Below are 21,043 nucleotides of genomic sequence, written 5' to 3' on the forward strand. Positions count from 1 at the left end.
TCTAGCAATAAAGGCAACAGGGCCAGACACAGAGCCCGGTTTGTGGGCTCTGCTTTCTGCAAAAAGTTCTATGCAAAGGGGTAGGCTGGGCTCACAATTTCTCCTTTAGCATTTCCTGGAGCCACAGAATGCAAACACAGTTCAATTCTCGGCAAGTGCGGGTGCTTGGGATTAAACCTAGGATGCGGTGTAAACGCATTCCTTTAGTCCATCTGTGAGCTCAGATATGCTGAAGGATATTGTCTCTGTTGCTCCAGGCTGGGTATGATTTTTAGCAAAAGTCAAGTAAGATTTGGAGCCACTGGATGGCAACAACTACAATCCAAGAGATCCTGCAGTATGTGGTCATCACCCTTCAACAGAGTCAGATCAGTAAGTAAAAAACACTTCGAGGACTATATTCACAGTATTTTTTTCTGTTTTCTAATTCCAGTTCTCTAAAACCTTGATCTCCTTGTGAAAATATTGAATGGCTTGTGGCAGCAGCATACTAGTTGTTTGATGCAGAGAGCAGCATAGTGTGCCCTAAGTTACAAGCAGTGGAAGCTACAAATAAATTTGAGGACAAAGGAAGAGGAGGAGGAGAAATTGGGTGGTAATATTTACCTGTCCAAGAACTACCACCTTCCAGAAGTATTCTGCAAATAGTGGGTGAACTGCATACAGTGAAAAATGGTATAGTGGGCCCTATCCCTTGCTGGGGCTGTAGTAAGGAGAGACGGGAGTTACTCAGCAGGTGATTTTTCTTCCTCTGACTCAGCATTGTATCCTCAGTGTTCTATTTATAGATGTTAAGGCAAAGCATCAAAAGAGCAAAAGTTTCCTAATTTTAATTTTAAAGTGATTTAGGAATGAAGGATTGAACACTGCCAAGAGGGGAACTCATTTGCTTTTTGTGCTAGATGATTAATCAGCAATATTCAGTGTATGATAGCTGTCTCAGAAATGATGTATTGACCTGGTAGAAGTTATATTTAGAAGGCAAAACCTTGACAAGGAAGGTGCTAGCTTCTGCTGCCTTCACTTTTGCCATCGTGTCATTCCTGGAGACAATACAGAAATACACTGCCAGGAAGAGGATTTTCAGGATCTGTTTTGCAAGTTGTTCACTAGTCCCACGTGCAGGTTTAACAGAATCTGTGGGAGTGTCACAGGCTGGTGGGGAAGGGTGTGCTTTCTTTCACAATATGATTTCAGTCTGCTTCCAAAGCATGTGTCTGTTCTGCAGTCTTACAGTGGTAGTATGGAGTAGCTGGTCTCAAGCTGGTGCCTTTATGAGCAGTGACACAAAGGTGGTGATAAGCAAGTACCACCAAAATAATGAAACACTGTCCTGCATGCAGGTTAGTTGCACGGAGGAGCAAGCTAATTTGGGAACCCCCTTGTGAAGCAATGTCTGAGCTGAGAACTGACAATGCACGTGCAGCTCTGCCTTAGCTCTACCGCTTCCAGAATCTGAGCTAGGTTGTTTAGAGTTTCAGCCTGTAGCGTGGACATACCATTCGTATGTTAAATATCATGTTTCCTTCCTTACGGGGCTTGAGCAAACCTCTACTCCCAAAATTTGTGTCTCCGCAAATGAAGACATCCTCTCTTCTCTAGACAATGTTGTTCACTGGGAACTGACAGAACCATTTTGTTGTTTCTTTTTTAAAAAAAAATATACTCTTTGGCAATTGCTTCCACTTTTACAGCTTTGCTAGCAAGTAACATCCATCAATACAGGACCAGTGAAATTTGCCTTTAAAAAAGAAGTGTCAGGAGTTTGCGGGTGTCCTGTCGTGAAACCGTTGTACTGGAACTTGATGTATATATGCTTGCTGTGATGGTAGCTGATTGCTGCCAGCGCTTGTTTTGCTCAATGAAAAATCCTTTGCAAAGAGTGCCGGTGTGGTGTCTGATCTACTTAGTGGAATACAATTAGTGAGGAAAAAAACTTCTCTGTACTGAACTTCAGCTGAACCACCGAGTCCTTGCACCACATCTCAAAAATTTTCTATTCATGAGGCAAGATATGTTCAAACAAGTCCTATGCATTTATGACTTTTCATGAGACTGTAGAGTATTAAAAAAAATACATTCATGTGGTGTAGCAGACTCTCAATTCTCAGTCTCATGAAGAGTAAAGGGTGGAAGAGGCCGAAATGAGGGACACCAACTGTGATCTTGTGAGTCTGGGGGTTTGGCAGGGCTGGTTGTTTGTATTGCTCCATTGAGAGTCATTCATTTTGCACTTAACCCTGTTAAGAGAGCACTCAACTACTCACAGATATGCCCTTCCTGGGCCTAGTTTTCATCTGATTAAAGGCAAAAAGACCTCATGCATCTGACAAATTGCTTCATTGGATAAGGCGATCTCTTTTTCAAGCTCAATTTCAGAAAATGTGTGTGTACTGCATATTAACAAAACTGGAGGTAAGGAGACACTGTCCCCATCCAAAGCACTCACAACATCTGCCTTGATAAAAGAAAGATTTGAGGCTATTGCTTCTTGTTTCCTCTATCAGCAACAGAACAAATATAACCCGGTGCCTCATTCTGCCTGATCTTCATCGTTGTGTCCAGAGCCCACTGCTGTTAATAGTGCCGGTTCGGTGTTCAGCGCTCCTTCTTTGAATTTGAGTTTCACCTGTGGAACTATGTTAGAAAAATGCTGGCGGGGGAGTGGGGGGGAAGTGTTGTTTTGTCATGGTTTTTAACAAAAGCACTTTCCAGATCTGCTGCAGAGGTAGCTACAGGCGCTGTTCCGCTCTTTTCTGTTCAGTTGTTTTGTTTCAAAGCAGGCAGTCACTGAGGGAAGGTGGGGACTGAGCAAGGGATGAAAACCTCTGCTCCAGCAGAACAACAACATGAAACAAAATTAAAAGGTAACCAGTGCCTCATCCTCAGTTTTTTTAGCTCATTTTTTAACACTAGCCAATTTTGTAACATAGACTGAGCTGATGCTCTTCATTTCACTGACCTCAGCAATGTTGCACCAAGAATGAATTTAGTCTTGGTGCATCTCATCAATCTGATTTTGAATCAGCTCCTGATACAAGCTGTTTAGCCCTGTGAGACAGATGTGTCTGTGTTAAGGAAGATAATTCCAGTGCAGGGCATCAATAAGATATTCATCTTTTCATATATTTTAATGGAAGTTTTGGTAGAAATTAAGGTACCTACTCCAAGACTGTTCCTGTGTAAAAGTACAATCAAGGCAATTAGTACCTCTTTCTTTTATCCATCCGTCAGTTCTGGAACCAAACGTACATGGAGAAAAGAAGCACGGCATATTAGAAACACTATACAAAACATCACGAGTGGATTGGGAAAATATGGTTATAACAATAGTATTGTGGATAGGGAAACTGAGGCACCGAGCTTGCTGCTAGTTGACAGAGATGATCTTCTGTGTCACTGGACCTCTCTGGAACCTTCTCTGTGACCCACGGAACGAGGAACAGAACCAAATCTCATTCTCTCCAAAGTGGAGTCGATCATTCTGACAGCTTCAGCCTGGTTTTGGTTCCGGCTCCAGCTGTTAATGGCACAGGCTTGGATCCGACAGCAAAGACACCCCTCGGGGGCTTTAGCTCCTACTGACTCCTGAGCAAAGAGTGAGATCCTGTAACATTCGTGTCTACAGCCTTGTTCTGGCCATTTCAGAGCTGAGAGTGAACCTTCATGGTTGGATATATTCAGACACCTCTTACCTTTTAATTCTGGAAAAGTGAATTTCATTAGGATATTCTTTTTTGAAGTCATCTATTTCAATAGCAGAATCTCAATAAAAGAGGTTCTGTGTCTGTAAAAGGAAGTTTCTTCATTGTCTTGTGTTATTGTGGAAAAAGAAAAATGATACAGAACTAATTATTTCCTTTTTTGGTTTCACAGTGATACAAGTTTAAGTATTAAAATGGACGGATGTGTAAATATAGTCAGAAAACAGCGACTCCAAGCAGCTAATTTCAGCAGATCTGGATTACTGAAGGTTGTTCTGTGTGCTGTGTGCGCCCTGACCAGTGAGTTAGGACAGGATGGGCTATCCTTGAGAGCAGTGCACTGGGAATGCACATTTTATTTAAGAGCTTAAATGGAAGATGGCCATTTCTGGCTTCTACATAATTGCTAAATACTTAAAAACTGTCCCAAGCTGTTACAAAAGTTTAGTCCTTTGAAAGCCCCTAACACATAATCCCACAAGTTGTTAATACTTCTGAAAAATCAGATTAATCATAGAATCATAATCATAGAATCATAGAATCATTTAGGTTGGAAAAGACCCTTGGGATCATCGAGTCCAACCATCAACTCCACTCTACAAAGTTCTCCCCTACACCATATCCCTTAACACCACATCTAAACGAGTCTTAAACGCATCCAGGGATGGTGACTCCACCACCTCCCTGGGCAGCCTATTCCAGTGTCTGACCACTCTTTCTGTGAAGAATTTTTTCCTAATGTCCAGCCTAAACCTACCCTGCTGCAGCTTGAACCCATTCCCTCTTGTTCTATCACTAATGACCTGTGAGAAGAGACCAGCACCAACCTCTCTACAATGTCCTTTCAAGTAGTTGTAGAGAGCGATGAGGTCTCCCCTCAGCCTCCTCTTCCTCAAACTAAACAGTCCCAGCTCCTTCAATCGCTCCTCATCAGATTTATTCTCCAGGCCCTTCACCAGCTTCGTTGCCCTCCTCTGCACTCGCTCCAGCACCTCGAGATCTCTCTCGTATTGAGGTGCCCAGAACTGGACACAATACTCAAGGGGTGGCCTCACCAGTGCTGAGTACAGGGGGACAATCACCTCCCCCCTTCTGCTGGTCACACTATTTCTAATACAACCCAGGATGCCATTGGCCCTCTTGGCCACCTGGGCACACTGCTGGCTCATGTTCAGCCGCTTCGCAATTAGAACCCCCAGGTCCTTTCATGCCAGGCAGCTCTCCAGCCACACTGCCCCAAGCCTGGAGCGATGCATGGGGTTGTTGTGGCCCAAGTGCAGGACCCGGCACTTGGCCTTGTTGAAGCTCATACCGTTAGCATTGGCCCATCGGTCCAACCTATCCAAGTGTCTCTGTAGAGCCTCCCTATCCTCATGCAGATCAACACTCCCGCTTAGCTTCGTGTCATCTGCAAACTTGCTGGTGATACACTCTCTGTCCTTATCAAGGTCATCAATAAAGATGTTAAACAGAAATGGTCCCAACACTGAGCCCTGAGGGACACCAGTTGTGACCGGCCGCCAGCTGGATTTAACTCCATTGACCACCACTCTTTGGGACCGCCCATCCAGCCAGTGCTTGATCCAGCAGATCGTATGCTCATCCAGGCCTTGAGCCGCCAGGTTTTCCATGAGAATTCTATGGGGGACAGTGTCAAATGCTTTTCAAAAGTCTAGGTAGACAATGTCCACAGCCTTTCCCTCATCCAATAATCTGGTCATCTTGTCATAGGAGATCGCGTTCGTCAGGCAGGACCTGCCTTTCATAAACCCATGCTGACTAGGCCCGATCCCCTGCCTGTCCCTTAGATGACTTGTAAATCCATCCGTTATATGACTTGTTAATCCAATTAAGTGCCCAAGTGAGAGTTGTACTCCTCTAAAAATCTGATCAAAAGAGATGATAGTAACCGCACCTTTTTATTTAAGTTGAGGAAAATCAGCCAAGCTCATAGTACTGAAAAGGAAAAAGAAAAAGAACAAAAAAGAAAAAGAAAAAGAAAAAGAAAAAGAAAAAGAAAAAGAAAAAGAAAAAGAAAAAGAAAAAGAAAAAGAAAAAGAAAAAGAAAAAAAGCCACTGTCCGCTTGGTCTGGCTGCAAAGCACATTTTCAATAAGTTTATGCTCTAACAAGCTGTATCAGTTTCATCTCAGTAGATCTGATGGTTATTGAACAGTGTTCAATGTTCTGGAGGGTGCCAGGCACATAATTGTTTTTACAACACTGTAAAATGAATCAGACTGAAATTAGTGTCACTCAGCAGAATCGCTTTCCTTCCCTTTAAATTACTTAATCTGAGGGTTAATCAAAAAGAAAATGAAGTTTTGACACTGCCCTTCAGCTAAGGGCAAGTACAGGTTCAGTTGTCTTCACTCCATTTGGCCAGGAAGAAACGTTTTACAGCGTCTGCACTTGTACGCGTGCCACTTCCCAGCCGCGCAGCCCAGGGAGAGGCAAGACGGTGCTCAATTTCCAGCGCTTCCCACTTAAAAAAAAAAAAAGTCGAATTGGCAGAAGAAGGAAGCTGATGCCATTTTGCCATTTTAACTCCTGTGAAGCGGGAGCTGGCAAAGAGGAGTTAGAGGAAAGCTAGGGAAAAGGGTGTTTCTGTGGGGAAGGTCCTCACAAGAAGAGGTTGGCGGGTTCATCTCTTACAAGGCAGAGACATTCTCACCCTCCTCTGGCCCCGCCTGAGCTCAGGAGCTGGGGAGGTGCGAACAGCTAATACAGCCCAGGTATGCCCTTGCGTACAGATAGCAAATACCATCTCCCTGATTTCTCTGCTATAAATCGGCTCCTTGCTGAGATAAACCAAACCTCCTTTGTTCTGCCCACTTTGAATTGTGTATCTTGGAAGCAATTCCAGTAAACGTCTCTGCCTTGAAGGCTTTCAGGTCCCACTCTATGTGACTATTGCTTTGTTCCGATCATTCGCAGTAGCAGGTTTATTATTTTTTCACTCCATCATATTTTGTATGCACGCAGGTTTCAGTGGCATTTATTAGTAGTATGTTTTTAGAACAACGTCTGGCTGATGAGTTATATCAATAACAGCTGGGCAAAGTGAGATGATCATGAGCTATAATTATTATATACAGCAATACTGTCGACTAAAGGCTCTGAGAAATGATCTAGGCTAGAGGATATCTGTAGTTTCAATAGTGCATAATCCCTTTGCAACAATACAATTATGCAAAATGAGATTAAAGGGTTTATCTGCATGTGAAAATTGCATCGGTTTCCTTCATATTGCTTTTCAGCTGGTGTAGATAATATTCGTCCTCTGATAGCTTCATTTCAAGAGCTAGTGGCACAACAAGCCTCGGCTTCCACTTTTCCGGCTTTCCTGAAAGAAACGGTACGTCGGGGGCATTTCAGTCCCTTTGGGGTGAGTTCAGAGAGCCCCTTCTTACACAGCTGGTCTGCCAAGGCTGAGCTGCTGAGGGTCAGTCCTCCTCCGTCCCGCAAATGACCGTCACTTAATTCAGTTTCAATACAGCCCTATCATAACCGTAAGCTGTTGCGATCCGGCACAGGCAGCGTGGGCAACCTGCCACGGGATCAGGGCAGGGCTCTCCGCAACACCCCCGTAACAGATGGACATGTGAGTCCAGCAGCAGAAGACATACCCCCCATACCCGCCCCAGCTTTAGTACGCTGAACAATGGGAGTACAACCAAAAATAACAGAGGCTTAATGCATGTCAGGGGCCAAAATATTTGCTCAGCAGCTTTCAGGGGCCTGTAATTCCAGCTACCAGCCGGTGGAGGAAGGTGCAAGTCTCTACTTGTGTGCGTGGAGGAGCTGTGCTGCTCCCAGGGCACATCCCCTCTGTTGGGAACATCTGATTGGGATTTAATTAGTTCCAGTGCATATGGGATGGCTTCTTTCAGTACAACATATATCTGAAGATTTATATTCTAGCAGAGACAGGGAGGGATGTAGCTTGTGGAGTGCTCTGACTCCCTTCTGCTGAAACTGCTCTAGATTCCCTTCTCCACAGCAGAGCCAGAAGAGGGGTTGTGTCTGAAATCCCTGACTCATTATACCGGAGTAGTGTCGGGATCAGGGGGAGCCAATACAGATTTTTTAGAATATCCGAGATAAAACCCCTCTACCTTCAGAAAGGATACGGGCCGTTACAGTCTGAGGAAAATGTCTTTTCTACAAGCAATAAAAATGGGGGAGCTCAAGAGAGGAGATGATTACAATAAGCCAGCCATGAGGAAACAATATTTACTTCTCAATCTCTTTTCTTAAGCAACAACCAATAGTGTTTCTGACACGTGTTCGGTAACGAACGGAAAATAGGAAGCCACTGGCAGCAATGTCACACACCCCGCTTTTAACTGTTGGGGCCTGGGTGCAGAAATACATGATAACATGGAGTCCCGCGGGTGGTGACATTGCTCCCAACCGCCGAGGACCAGCGAGCAGCGTTTATTGGTCCTGGCATTCATAAAGTGCTCCGGCGCTCCCCGATGCCTTGCGGTACGTGACTAGTCAGCAGGAGAAGTTGTACATACTGACAGTGCAACGGCAACATGAGTCGTCAACCGTCTGGCGGGCGGGTGCCTTGGAAGTGCTCTGATGTGGCGCACTCACGACGCAAGGAGGGAGAACCCAGATCTGCCGCTCCTTCTGGTGAATACAAAATGATGTGGGCAGTATTAGAAAGTCTAGATTAGCTTGGCACTGGGAAGAGAGTGACAAGCCAGATCCCGTCTCCTGCTGGTGGGTGTGCAAGTGTATGCACATGGTCAACCTCTTTTGCTACAGGGAAACTGGTCTGGACGATGTTGGAAGGACGTTTGTCAAAGGGAATGGCTGAAAATATTTTTTTAAGGATTTCTAGGGTGGTAGTGAATAACTTCTGCATTGTGAATGTTTTTTTCCCTATATTATGCTTTGGAAATCAGAGTTATTTCCCAACTGTGTTGATCAGCGGCAAGGATCGGACTTAAATGAGGAGGAAGAACATAGTCTGAGACCACCAAAATACTCAGGGCAGGTTGCCCGGGGCGGCTGAGAGATGTGGCCGCAGGGAGGTGGGCAGCAGCTCGGGCGTACGGCTGCGTGCGTGGGGCTGCCTGTATTGAACCTGCAGCTCCCGCGGAAATGCTGCCGCTGGCCGTTTCAATATCTAGACTTTTAAGAATACCATGCAAGCTAAAAAAAATCAGAATTCTGAAAATGGGGAATTTTTGAGTGGAAATCATGACCTGTAGATCCAAAGAGTGCATAAACACCTGGTACGGAGACACAGAGAACCGTCTCTGGGTAAGAGAAATGTACCCATCAGTGGGAACGAAGGAAAATAACTTAGTGTGGACAGAAATAAATGGTAGGAAAAAATGTCTAGTTTGCATATAGCTTTCCTAACGGCATGCATGTGTGTTTTATTTTTTATTTATGATTGTGCTGTAATCTGTTTCATTTTTTGCATCCTTATTATTTGATAATTAAGGAAGCAAATTGATTCTCCTGGCTGGAGGACAAGAAGCTGGAGAGATCACCTGGAAATTAAGGTACAAATTGGGTGGGGAAAGGTTGCTGAAAGATGCATTATTCCATTGCCATTAACGTTTCATGAGGACACGAATGATTCAACAGGGAAAGTTTAGAGTTTTTCCAACCGGACCCAAGGGTCTGCCCCCTGTTCATGCCCGGGATCCCAAGGAGCCCCGGATCCCACAGGATAAATTTGCTGGGAAGAAGAAAAAGAGAAGAAAATGAAACCGAAATAAACCACAATTTCGCCGTGGGGGTGCTCCCAGCTGAGTCGTTCGCAAAGAAACCTCTCCTTAAATTAATGACTATACTGGCACCTTTTGGGGCACCTTGGGGGCACCTTCAGTTTTGCCTCAATTTTAATAATCTGAATAATTAACATAAAACAAAGCAGTTGCCTTCCCGCATGGGAACTCGATACCTTTGGCAGCCCACGGGGAGGAGAGGCAGAGGGTGTCAGCGGGCACCGGCGGGGGGGTCCCTGCTGCGGGACACCTTCCCTGCTCCCAGCACACCTTCCCCCCCGGGGCAGGGTCTGGGGGGGGCAGTGCACCCCCGAAACCCAGCGGGGGTCGCCCGGGGGAAGCCCCAAAGTCGGTGGCACCAAAACGGGAGCGCAAAAACCAGCCGTTTCCCAGAACGGCTTAAAAAAAAAAATCCCAGGTAACGCTGAAATATTACGGAGGGAATATTCAGGAATTAGGGTAATTCGGGCAACACAGGCACTAAGTGGAAAAAAAAGGTTTTTTTAAAAAAATCTTAGCCGATTTTATAATAATTTCTCTGTTTTGCGGTGTTATCTCGGTATTTTGTTATCGGGCTTTTGGGGTGTGGGGTTTTTTTGTTGGGCGGTTGTTTGGAATTTTTTTTGCGTTTTGGCACATACTAATAAACTAAGGGAAGGAATGGAAAGAAACCTTTCCTTTCCGCTGCATTAACTGCAACAGAAAAAAACCGCGTATTTGTGACTTCAGTAACAGGGAGCTTCCAGAGCTTCCGCACACGCCTTTGTACGTGCTGAAATGCGGGGGCTGGTATTAAATAAAAAGATCGTCGGGGTGATATTTTGTGTATTATTATTATTATTATTATTATTATTATTATTATTATTATTATTATTATTATTATTATTATTATTATTATTATTATACATATAATGCCTTAATAATTTAGTATTTACCAATATGATTATTACTGTATCAATATTAAAAATACTAACATAATGACTGATGTTAATATTTATTCGTAACTTATAATACATTGATAAATGCACTTCAGTTACTTAAACCGCTCAGGGAAGCTCCCAAAGGGATATCGGGTCTCGATTACAGTTGGAGGGGCTTAATTATTCCATCTCCATGGCCCAGACAGGGAGGCAGCGGGGTTCCCCCGTGGGAAGTTCCGTGTCCCGAGCACCGGGAAAACCAGCAAGTGGAGGGCGAGGAATCCGGGAGGGGAACGGGCTCGGGGGGGCTCGGGGCAGGTGTGGGTCGATCCGGTACCGGGTCAAAAAAGGTATTCGGTCAAAAAAAAAAAAAAAAAATCTATGGAGATGTGGGCATGGTTATAGTTACGGCTGGTTTGCGACACAACGCGCCTTAGGTGTTCATTCTGCTCCGCAGCAGCGAGGGGAAAATACAAGGAATTTCCTTGCTTTTTAGGGAAAACGAGGGAAAAGGCTCGGGGCATTGACTCTCGTATTGACATGAGGTCTGAGCCCTGCGATGCCCTTGCTGCTCTGCCACGGTCCTTATTTATCAGGAGGACGTTGGGAGCAGGGAATATTACAACCTTTATCCTGCTCGGGGGCGATGGAGATGGGAATCCCCCTGCCTCCAGCGCCGGGATTTATTTAGCTGAAATGTACAGACGGGGACAGATATTTTTTCTTTAATTGCAACTGCGGTAAACTTTTCAGACGTGATTTCTTCAGCCCTAAAGCAGCTATTTCTGCATCGACAAGAACTTCTTCTTCTGCCAGCCCGACCCGAGCTCCTGGTCCAGCCCCCCCGGCGTGTGCTGAAACCCGCGGGGTTTTGAACAGTCTCAGGGTGCGACCGGCCTGAAATGCCTGAAAAATCCCCGCTCACCCCCAAAAGCGGCGGGGCTGGGAGAGGAGCCCCAATTTCCCTTCCGAGGGTGGAAAAAAGGGGAGAAAAAGCGATTGCAAACGTCGGACTCGGGTAATGCGGTCTCCCTGTGTTTTGCCCTTTGGAAAAGGACGGAATTATGTTTCTGCAAAGCAGAATATAAAGCATCCGACCTTGTCCTTCTCGTAAAGCAACAATCCTGCCATTGTATTCACGCGTGGGATTAATGTAGTCTGGCACCGCTTGTAAACGCACATTTCACTCGCCCATCGACTAATACTTGGCACTATTTATTTATTTTCCCCCCACCATTCTGGCAAGTAACGTTTGGGCATTTAATTGATTCACAGCAACGCATTTATCTCCTAAACCAAATCAATTCGGCACCAGCTGGCAAATCCCAACAGCCGGGAACGCGTCGCGGGGAAGCTGCGAATCCAGCGTTGAAAAATGACGGGAAATACCTGGATTTGGCTATCGGCTTCATTTAAGACTAAAATGCTGTTCAGGTCCCGGAGCCCCCGGAGCCCCCCGAGCCCCGGCTGCAGCCCGGGCAGGGAGGGGGGAGGCGGCTGCGTGTCTGCCCCCGGCCGCCCCCTTCCCTCCCTGCCTCCCCCCGCCTTCCTCCCCGCCCTCCTCCTCCCCGCCGCCCCGGGCAGGCCCGGCCGCCGCCCCTGCAATAAGGAAGGGGACGGAGGGGGGGGAAAGAGCGACCTTTGAAACCCCCCTCCCCGCTCCCCCTGCCCCGGGCACCCCCCCACGCCTGGCGCTCAGGGCCGCCCGGGGGGGGATGCAGAGCCGGGGGCACCCTCGGGGCTCCCCCCTGCCCTCCAGGCCCCCCCACGGGCTCTGGGGAGAGGAGAGAGGTACAGGGTGCGAACGGTGGGAAGCGGAGGCCGGGGTGCTCCGGGAGGGATTTGCTGCCCGCCCCGTCTGATTCACCGGGGGACTTTACACCTCCCCGGCGGGGTGAGCGGAGGAAGCGGGGCAGCGGCAGGGGAGAGGAGCTCTGCGGGCCCGATTTGGCCTCAGAGCGTTTCCATCCACCCACATCTTGTGTTGTGCTCTCAGTCCTTATCGCTCTTCCCACCTCACACTGGGATCTCAAACTGGATGCAAGGGCTGGGGAGGGGGCGGGGAGGAGACCCTGCTCTCAACCTTTGCATTACAGAATAAGTAGAAAAGTATAAAAATGCATTAAAACCCACCGGGACGGCGATGTCTTTCCCCGTCCCCCACGACGCTGCAGCCCAGGGGAGCTCTGGGCTGATTCGGGAGCGATGCTCGGTGCCTTTCCATGCTGCATCCAGCCATCTTCACTGGGAATCACCCCACGCCGAGTGCAGTGGGCAGGGGGGACAGGAGAGACCTCCCCAGGCCTGGCCTGGCAGTGACAGTGACAGTGACAATGGCACGGACCATCTCCCAGCAACTGTATTAATCTCTTGGCGATCTGTTCATCCCAACACACCCGCTCTGGTCTCTGCTCTGCCTGGGCAATGCTGAGCCCCACCCCGGGCCTGTCGGTAACCCCTTTCAGGCATTATTTATTGACCCACCACCAGGCTCAGGAAGGCAAAAAAAGCCTGAACGGGGCACTTGGCCACTTTGTGGATGTCCGTGGATCTCTCCCTGCAGCACAGGTGAGAAACACACAAGGTTCACTCAGAAAAGCAGCAATGCTGCACCCCAGACACCTCCTCGGGGCATTTCCATAGTGTGGCTGCCCTGAGGAGGTTCAGATCCGTGGTATTGACCCGCTCTGAAGACTAAAGCCCCAAAAGTCTCACGAGGTTTTGTCACGAACAGCAGGAGGCATAGTCCCCATTGCAGCGGTCACCGCAGGCCTGGGGACCTCAGTTGCCGTCCTGCCGGCCTGAGGACTCGGAGCAGCCATCGCTCCTCTTGCCGTGATTTACGGTCCATCCTGCGCAGCTCGGTGAGGCTCCCCTGGGCGCAGGGCGTGAGTCACGCCAGGAGCGTGAGCTCGGGCCAGGCCCTCAGTGCAGATCACCGTGTCGGTGACTCGGTCCAAAAGACAAAAGCCTCACGTTTGAGTTTCTACCCCAAAAAAGTCTCTGAGCTAAGAGAGAGACCAGAAAAGAGAGCAACAACTCATCAAGGGCAGCGGAGCCACCCTGGAGCAGAGGCACAGTTCAGCTGAGAGCCTTTCCTATGGGTTTACGCTGTAAGGGAAGGGGATTCCTCTGGTTCCTCCCTCCAGGCTGCCCCGTGCCCCGGGTACCCAGCAGAGACATGCCTGGTGCGGGGGAGCTGCCCCTGCCCTGCCTGTGTACCACGGATTTGCCTCCTGTGGGGCACGTTTTTAAGAATAGGCCTCAAAATCTTCCTGATTCCACCCAAAATGTGGCTCACCTCCTGCCCCTCCCCACATGTGGCCAAGCTGTGCCCCCTCGCAGGCTGCCTGCGCCACCCTCAGCCCTCTGCGGGCTCCCACCAGCAGTGGAGGGAGCAGCAGGGAAGCGTGAAGGATCCCGACGGCTCCTACCGAATTAAACATCAGAAGCGGGGCTGAAAAAGCCAAGCCAAAAGCAACTCCCCTTTTCTCCCACAACAGCTGAAATGGATCGCTTCAGCTGAGCAGGAACCCGGGGGACGGGGAGCGAGTGCCTGGTGCGTGCAGGGATGGGCGCACGCTGCCGGGCTCGGCGCCGACAGGCAAATGTGCTCAGGAGCAAGGGCTGCTCCAGCGGGACGGGATGGACAGGATGCACAGCCGCAGCACACAATGCACGTTCGCGCACATAGAGGGGTGTCTGGAGACGCACATTTTGCCATATTTAAAGAAAAGGTATTTGAAGAGCTGGACTGCACATAGAGCCAACACAAGCAGGAGTGCGCAGCTGCATTTATGTGGCTGTTCCCAGGCCGAGGATGCGCAAATGTCTCTACTGCAGTAGACAGCGAGATAAGACACAAACATATTGTATAATACATTTGTATTATGTATAATAATTAAAAAAGCTCCAGGCAGGAGCTTTGGTTTCATAAGCTGCACCCAGGCCCCACCCCCTCCAGGTTTTTGCTCTGTGGGTAGAGCCATCGCGGACCCCCACCACGCTGCTTCCCCTCCCGGAGGCAGGAGCGGGGTCGGGGTTGGTCCCTTCTGAGGTTTAGGCCTCCCTGGCCGAGGAGCTCGGGACAAGGCAGGATGCGGGAGTGGGAAGGGGGCTCCTAGAAGGGCATTTTCCAAGGGAGCGGAGGGGTTTGGGGCTAGGAGCCGGGAGGGGGTACCGGCAGCTGCGGTCTTTGGGGACCCACCACGGTATTTCATTCTCCATTTTTGACAAACTGGAGGGAGACATCCAAACTGGAGGTTTCAGGCTGGACAGCCTGGGAGCAGCACAGAGCTCCACCTCGGCCCTCCTGGTTTATCATAAAGAAATCAAAAGGAAAGGAAGGAGCCTCCGGTCAAGCCTGGGGAGAGGAGAGGAAACCTGGGAGGTGCAGGGGTGGCAAGAACCGAGTTAAACAAAACACCTCGAATTTGAAATCACCCCAAATTTCACCCCAAAAAGGGGAGGGGTGGGTGTCAGAAGCGCACTGCAGTGATTGCGGCGCCGGGGCTTCAGCGTGGAACGGGGATAAAAAGAGGGAAGAGAAGTCAGGCCAGGCTCTCTGTTCCCATGCCAGCTGATTTGTTCAAAGGATCCACGAGAAATGCACTATAAAGTACAGATTCTGCCCCTCCAGGCATCGGGGAGAGAAATATTCGCACCTACGTCCCCCGGGCTTCCGGGGATGCTTGTGGGGTGGGAAAGGAGGGGCCGGCGGTGAAGGGAGAAAAGAGAAATAAAAGATCAAAATGTTTGCCTTTATTTGATTTTTTTTCTTCCCAGAAATATTGCCAAAATCAGAAACCAAAGAGCTGGGCTCCCTTCCAAACCCAGAATTCAATTTTCCAACAATTGATTATTTCCAAACGTTCAGTCTTTAAGTAGTTCCAATTTTATTTTTTTTCCCCCTTCAAACTGCTTTGGGGTTTGGGTTGGTTTTGAGGGTTTTTTTCTTGTATTTTTAACGATGGCCTCAAATTCAATTGCTTTAAAAAAAACATAGACCATTAAAAAGTTATTTCCCAGTTTTTCGTATTCCAGATGGTATAAATATTAAAAGGATCCTAACGAGAACACAATAAAAGAATAGTTGCAAACTAATAAGCGCATTTGATAATTTTAAGCCCGATCACAGAGAGGAGAGAGGAACTAGTAAAAGAAATCCGGTTTTTCCTTTAAAATAACCCAGTTCCTCTTGCTTTATTGTGACCTTAAATGTTACACTGAAATTTTCTCCGTAAAATTGTCAAAAAACGGAAATCTTAATATCGGTTTGGAAGCCGCATTTTAAACTGTTTCCACGGCAAAGCCTGCTCGAAAATTTCCGAGCGTGTTAGAAAGAGGATGAGCTGAAGGGAAGCGAGGTCTTAAAAGCACGAGGTAGGCTGCGATTTCGGAAACCGGTAATACCTCTAAATAAATTAGCCGAAGCGCAGGGAGGGAGTTTTTTGGGGTGAAAAAGGTGAATTCCTGCCCGACGCTGCTCCCGCCGGGGCAGCGGCCGCGGGAGGCGGAGGGGTGGCGGCGGCCGCCCGAGGAGTCCTCGGGAAACGGAATAAAAGCAGATTTCCCTAAATCGGAGGTTCCGACCCCTGCTTCGTCGGGGCGCCTGGGCGCTGGGCTGCCGCTGGATCCCACTCCTCCTATTTTACTTTTTTTTTCCCCCGCTTGGATTTAAAAATAAATAAATAAAATGAAATAAAGTGACACAAACTACCGGGAAAGTCTGCAGCCGGTCGCTCTGTCCGCGGATCCCGCTCCAGCCTCAACCCGGGACATCTCGGGAGCTTCTCCCAGCGAAGCCCCCGGGGGGACCGAGCTCTTCCCGCCGCCGTGGGGGCTCCGGGGGGCGGCGGGGCCGGGGACAGCCCCGACGGCCGCCGCCGCAGCGAAGCCCCGAAGTCAACAGGCTCTTAACTTTCAACTTGGCCTTGACCTCCGGATCCAGCCCGACCTTTTTCTGGGAAGGAAGCGGGGTGAGACGCGGGGGAGCTGCGGCCCCGTCGGCAAACACTCGGCCGCCCGTCGCCCCAGCGCCCGGGTTATGGGGCTGGTTCAAAGCAAATGGGGAGAGGGCAGGAGCGGGGGGGAATAAAAAGGGCATCAAAGAAGGAGTGCAGTCGTTAAACTACGGAAAAGGGAAGAAAGGAGCTTTGAAATCGGAAAGGTGAAGGCTAAAAGCACAGGGATTTTAAAAAAAATAAAATTATTTTTTTCTCCAGGAAAAGAAAATCATCATTTTCGGTGAGACTGCGGGATTTTCAGTGGACGACAAGGGCCGAGGAGCCAAGATGCAGCTTTGCGCTGTGGTTTATTTATTTCCCTGGGAGGGAGGACGGGGTGCAGGAGTGGATCTTGCCGAGACAACGTGGGACAAAGACCCTGCCGATGCGGGGAGCTGGAAGGAGCCCTGCTTTTCGGGGGGAAAGCTGCCCCCCGCAGCCAAACGGGGCTTTTCCCCACCTGGGCGAGTTTGCAACCATCACTTTTAAGCCCTGTTTTCTGTGGTGATTTCTGTCTCTACGCATCCTACCTTGCTGTGGCTCATTGGGCCACTGGGTCGTTGCTTTGGTGGCCCAAAGATGTGGCAGAAGGAGAATTTTTATTGTGATTTGACAGTCAGAAAGCATAAATCCCCGATTTCTTTGCACGAAGGAAACAAGGCATGAGCTCAAGCTGCCTTCGGGGGAATTCTGGCAAAGCTTTTCCTCAGACAAGGCCTTTGGGGGAAAACCAGAGAGAAAAAGGGGAGAAAAACGCGGCTGTGTGTGTTTATACCATGTGTACAGACTATTCGAAGCGCACGTACCTGTATCATTTATTAGCACGCACATGCACACAGGCCTCAGAGTATTTACCCCAAACTTTTCCAGGCCAATGTGATGCCTCAACACCGTGTCCGTCCATCTTTCCCCCTTCTGTCTGTCTCTCCACCTGCCCGGTGCTCCTGGCCCCCAAAGGGGCTCACTCTCTACATTATTTTCCCACCACCCTCCTTTTCCAAGCCCTTTCCCTTCAGGATGCTTCTCAACCGACCTGCAGACCCGGGCCAGGCCCAGACCCACACGTGGCAATATCTTGGTGCAAATAGATTGTTTTCCCCTCCCTTGCAGTTATTTTTTCGGGGTGCCTGGGACCCCCCCCTTTCCCCTCTCTCCTTGCTTTTAAGGCCATGCCCTGTCCCTCTCCCCAGGGAGGCAGGTTCCGGCCTTTTGCAGCTGGAGGTGGGGGTGTGCGGCGATGTGCGTGGGATAACCCCCCCCGAGCAGGGGCAGAGAGTGAGGCTGGGGCGCGGGGAGGCCCCGTCCCCGGGGGTTCATCTCTGCCCCCATCGCTGCCCGCCGTCACCCTGCTGGGCCGAGGTGGGTCCCCGGCTCTCCTCGGGCTGGGCCGGGTTTTTGTCAGGGCAGAAGCCCCCGGACCTGCGTGGCAAGAAGGGGCCACACCGCAAAAAAGAATTTAAATAAATAAAAAGGTGGTTTTAATCTGAGCCCGGATTTTTCCATCGGGGACTGCTCCTCTGCGCCGTTCGTGATCCTCCTTCCCTCCTTCCCCTTCCCCTCCCTCCCCTCGTCCCCCCCATTCCTCCCCCACCTCTCCCCCCTTGGTTTTTTTTTTTTTTTTTTGCAAGATGCAGCGCAAAGAGGCGCCTCCCGTGTACCCGCCTGTCACGTGCGGGGGGGGGGTCGTCCTCCTCCTCCCATTGCAATAAAAGTATTTTCGCAATTTCTGCAGCCAGGGTTTATTGGGGCTGGAGGGTTTTTGTGTGGGGTTGGGTTTTTTTTCCTCCTTCTCCGTCCTTTTCCCCCCGAGCGGCAGCCAATGAGGCAGCCCCCGGGCGTTGCGTCAGGGCAGCCCGGCGGGGAAAGGCAGCTCTCGGCAGCTCGCAGCCTTTTAAAAAGATCCGGGGACCCCCCTCGGGCAGTGCCCGGGTGCTGCCGAGCAGGCTCTCCCCATGCCCCGGCCCCCGCGCTGCCCCCCATGCAGCCCCCGGAGCCCCGCGGCCCCCCGGGCCTGGAGGGGCTCCTGGCAGCCGGCGGCTTCGCAGGCGGCCAGGGCAGGGGGCTGCTGCCGCCTCCCCCGCCGGCCCTCGGCGGGCCGTCGCCTCCCCCCGGGATGAACCCCGGTTACCCGCCGGAGGGGCCGCCCGAGCCGCCCAAGCCGTGCCCCGCCGCCCCACCGCCCCCCGCGGCCGCCCCGCCGGGTCCCGCCGCCTCCGCCCCGCTGCCCTACGGATACTTCGGCAGCGGCTACTACTCCTGCCGGGTCGCCCGCAGCGCCCTGAAAACCGGCCCGGCCCAGGGCCCCTTCCCCGCCGAGAAGTACCTGGACCCCCCCGCGGGCAGCGAGGACTTCCAGAGCCGCCCCGCCGAGTTCGCTTTTTACCCCGGCTACGGGGCTCCTTACCAGCCCGTCGCCGGTTACCTGGACGTGTCGGTGGTACCGGGGTTGGGGGGGGCGGGGGAGGCCCGGCATGAGACTCTGCTGCCCGTGGACGGTTACCATCAGCCGTGGGCTCTGGGCGGCGGCTGGAGCAGCCAGATGTGCTGCCCCAAGGAGCAGGGACAGGCCGGGTACCTCCTGAAATCCGCCTTTGCAGGTAAAGTCCCTGCGCTGGGGCTGGCGGAGGGGAGGGGGTATGGGGGGTGCGTCGTGTGTGGAGGGGGGTTGGGACCAAGGCTTAAAGTAACCTGCTGGGGAGCGGCTTTTGCCCTCCAGTCACACTTAATTACGAGCCAAATTAGCCAGTAGGTAGGTTTCACGAAATAATAATTCAGATTAACACCGGGCTTTGCAACGCATCGCCCTCCGAGCAGGGAGGCAGATGGTGCTACTATCGGGATCCCATAGCGATACTATCGGGGTTCCATAGCGATACTATCGGGATCCCATAGCGATACTATCGGGGTTCCATAGCGATACTATCGGGGTTCAGACCCGATCCCTCGGAATCGGGCTGCTTTAGAGGGGGGAAGGGGTGCCCATGACCCCCCACCGTGCAGGGCCGGGAACGCGGGGCCCCTTCCCACGCACCCCCGTCCACGCCGGTGGGACTGAACTCCCCCCCGGCCCTGCGCGGCCGCGCACTCACCGCGCGAAAGCGCGGAGCGAGTACGCGAGTATTAGCGCGGGTCTCACCCGCGTCGGTGTTTTGCCAATACATGGGTTTCTGCCCCCAGAAAAATAATAATAAATTCAGGGAAGAAAAACAATATTTAAATATCAATTGGGCGAATGTATCACTTAAATATCTTCAAATATCATCGCTGTCAGGAGGCCGGAGGGAGGAACCGGGGTGGCAGGGAGGGGGGGTGCTGCTTGCAGGGAAAGGTGATGGGAGGTGGGTGCAGGGTGCGTGGAGACCCCCCCGGCCCCGCTCAGCCCCGTTTCTCCCCACCCCAGACTCCGCCGGGCCGTTGCCCCCCGACGGCTGCTCCTTCCGCCGGGGCCGCAAGAAGAGGGTCCCGTACAGCAAGGGGCAGCTGAAGGAGCTGGAGAAGGAGTACGCCAGCAGCAAGTTCATCACCCGCGACAAGAGGAGGAAGATCTCCGCCGCCACCAACCTCACGGAGCGACAGATCACCATCTGGTTCCAGAACAGGCGGGTGAAAGAGAAAAAAGTCGTCGCCAAAATCAAAAGCAGCAGCAGCACCCCGTGAGGACACAGCCACCGCAAGCCCCGAAGGGGGTCCCCGTCTGCCCCCCCACCCCGGGGTGTGTGTGTGGGGGGGACACACCGGCACCGTCAGCGGCGGGAGCGAGCGGCCCCCCCGGGGCGGGCTGAGCCGTCCCCGCCGCCCGGGGCAGCGCAGGGCGCTGGGCACCGCTCCCCGCCGCTCCCGCGGGTGAGACCCCCCCCGAAAAGTGTGTGTGTGTGGGGGCGAGTTCGGAAGATGCCCCATCCCTGCCCGCTTTGCACGCAGAGGACCCTGTACAGTTCGCTCTTGCGTTACAGCCGCCGCCGCCACCTCGTGCTCCCTCCGTCTCCCACCGCTTCGGGTTGAACCGCATCCTCAGAGCGCTTAAAAAAAGTAATAATGAGGAAAAACTGGCCTAATTGCATTAATTAACCCCAATACTCAACTCCCGGCTCGCCTGCGTGCGGCCGGAGCGGGGCTGGGAGGTTACAGGGAATTTGGTTTTTAGAAACGAAACAAAAATCTCCTTAATTCCGGCAGAAGTATCAAAATGCGCGTCTAAAGGAGAATAAATATAGTCCAGGTGTGCTGGATAGAAACACACGCGCATTTTTTGCATAAACGCGCAGGTTTGCATCAATGTACAGTATATGACGTATATGTACCCGTAGGCACACATTTATGAAGGCATGATCTACGTTTTTTTGCGCGGTTATATATAAAATATACATAATGTATGCACACGCACATATTTAGCAGTACGCATTATTTTACCTTTTCTCATATACGATGTTTGTGTTCGTGTCTTTATATATACCCAGCTGCCCAAACGTATGCAATATAGTACTGGATGTGTGGCTATAAATATATACTCGATAAAGGTGTATATACACGTGTTTGTATACGTACATATAAACATACTTATATGTACGTTCATGCCTATATTTTGATACAGGTAAATGCAATTCGTATAACTCCATAGGCGCGCTTTCGTTTGTGCTAACATATGTGTATTTGTACACG

General features: G+C 50.7%; 1 protein-coding gene across 1 annotated transcript; it reads left to right on the forward strand.

Moving 5' to 3' along the window:
- Positions 1–305: 305 nt before the first annotated feature.
- On the forward strand, positions 306–20,041 carry HOXB13 (homeobox B13). The gene is made up of 5 exons (XM_074562499.1): positions 306–372; positions 7,240–7,307; positions 17,575–17,743; positions 18,328–18,981; positions 19,785–20,041. The coding sequence occupies exons 1-5, from the start codon at positions 306–308 to the stop codon at positions 20,039–20,041; spliced, it is 1,215 nt and encodes a 404-aa protein (XP_074418600.1).
- Positions 20,042–21,043: the final 1,002 nt, after the last annotated feature.

The sequence above is a fragment of the Larus michahellis genome, chromosome 18, assembly GCF_964199755.1.
Source record: "Larus michahellis chromosome 18, bLarMic1.1, whole genome shotgun sequence".
In the NCBI taxonomy this organism is placed as follows: Eukaryota; Metazoa; Chordata; class Aves; order Charadriiformes; family Laridae; genus Larus; species Larus michahellis.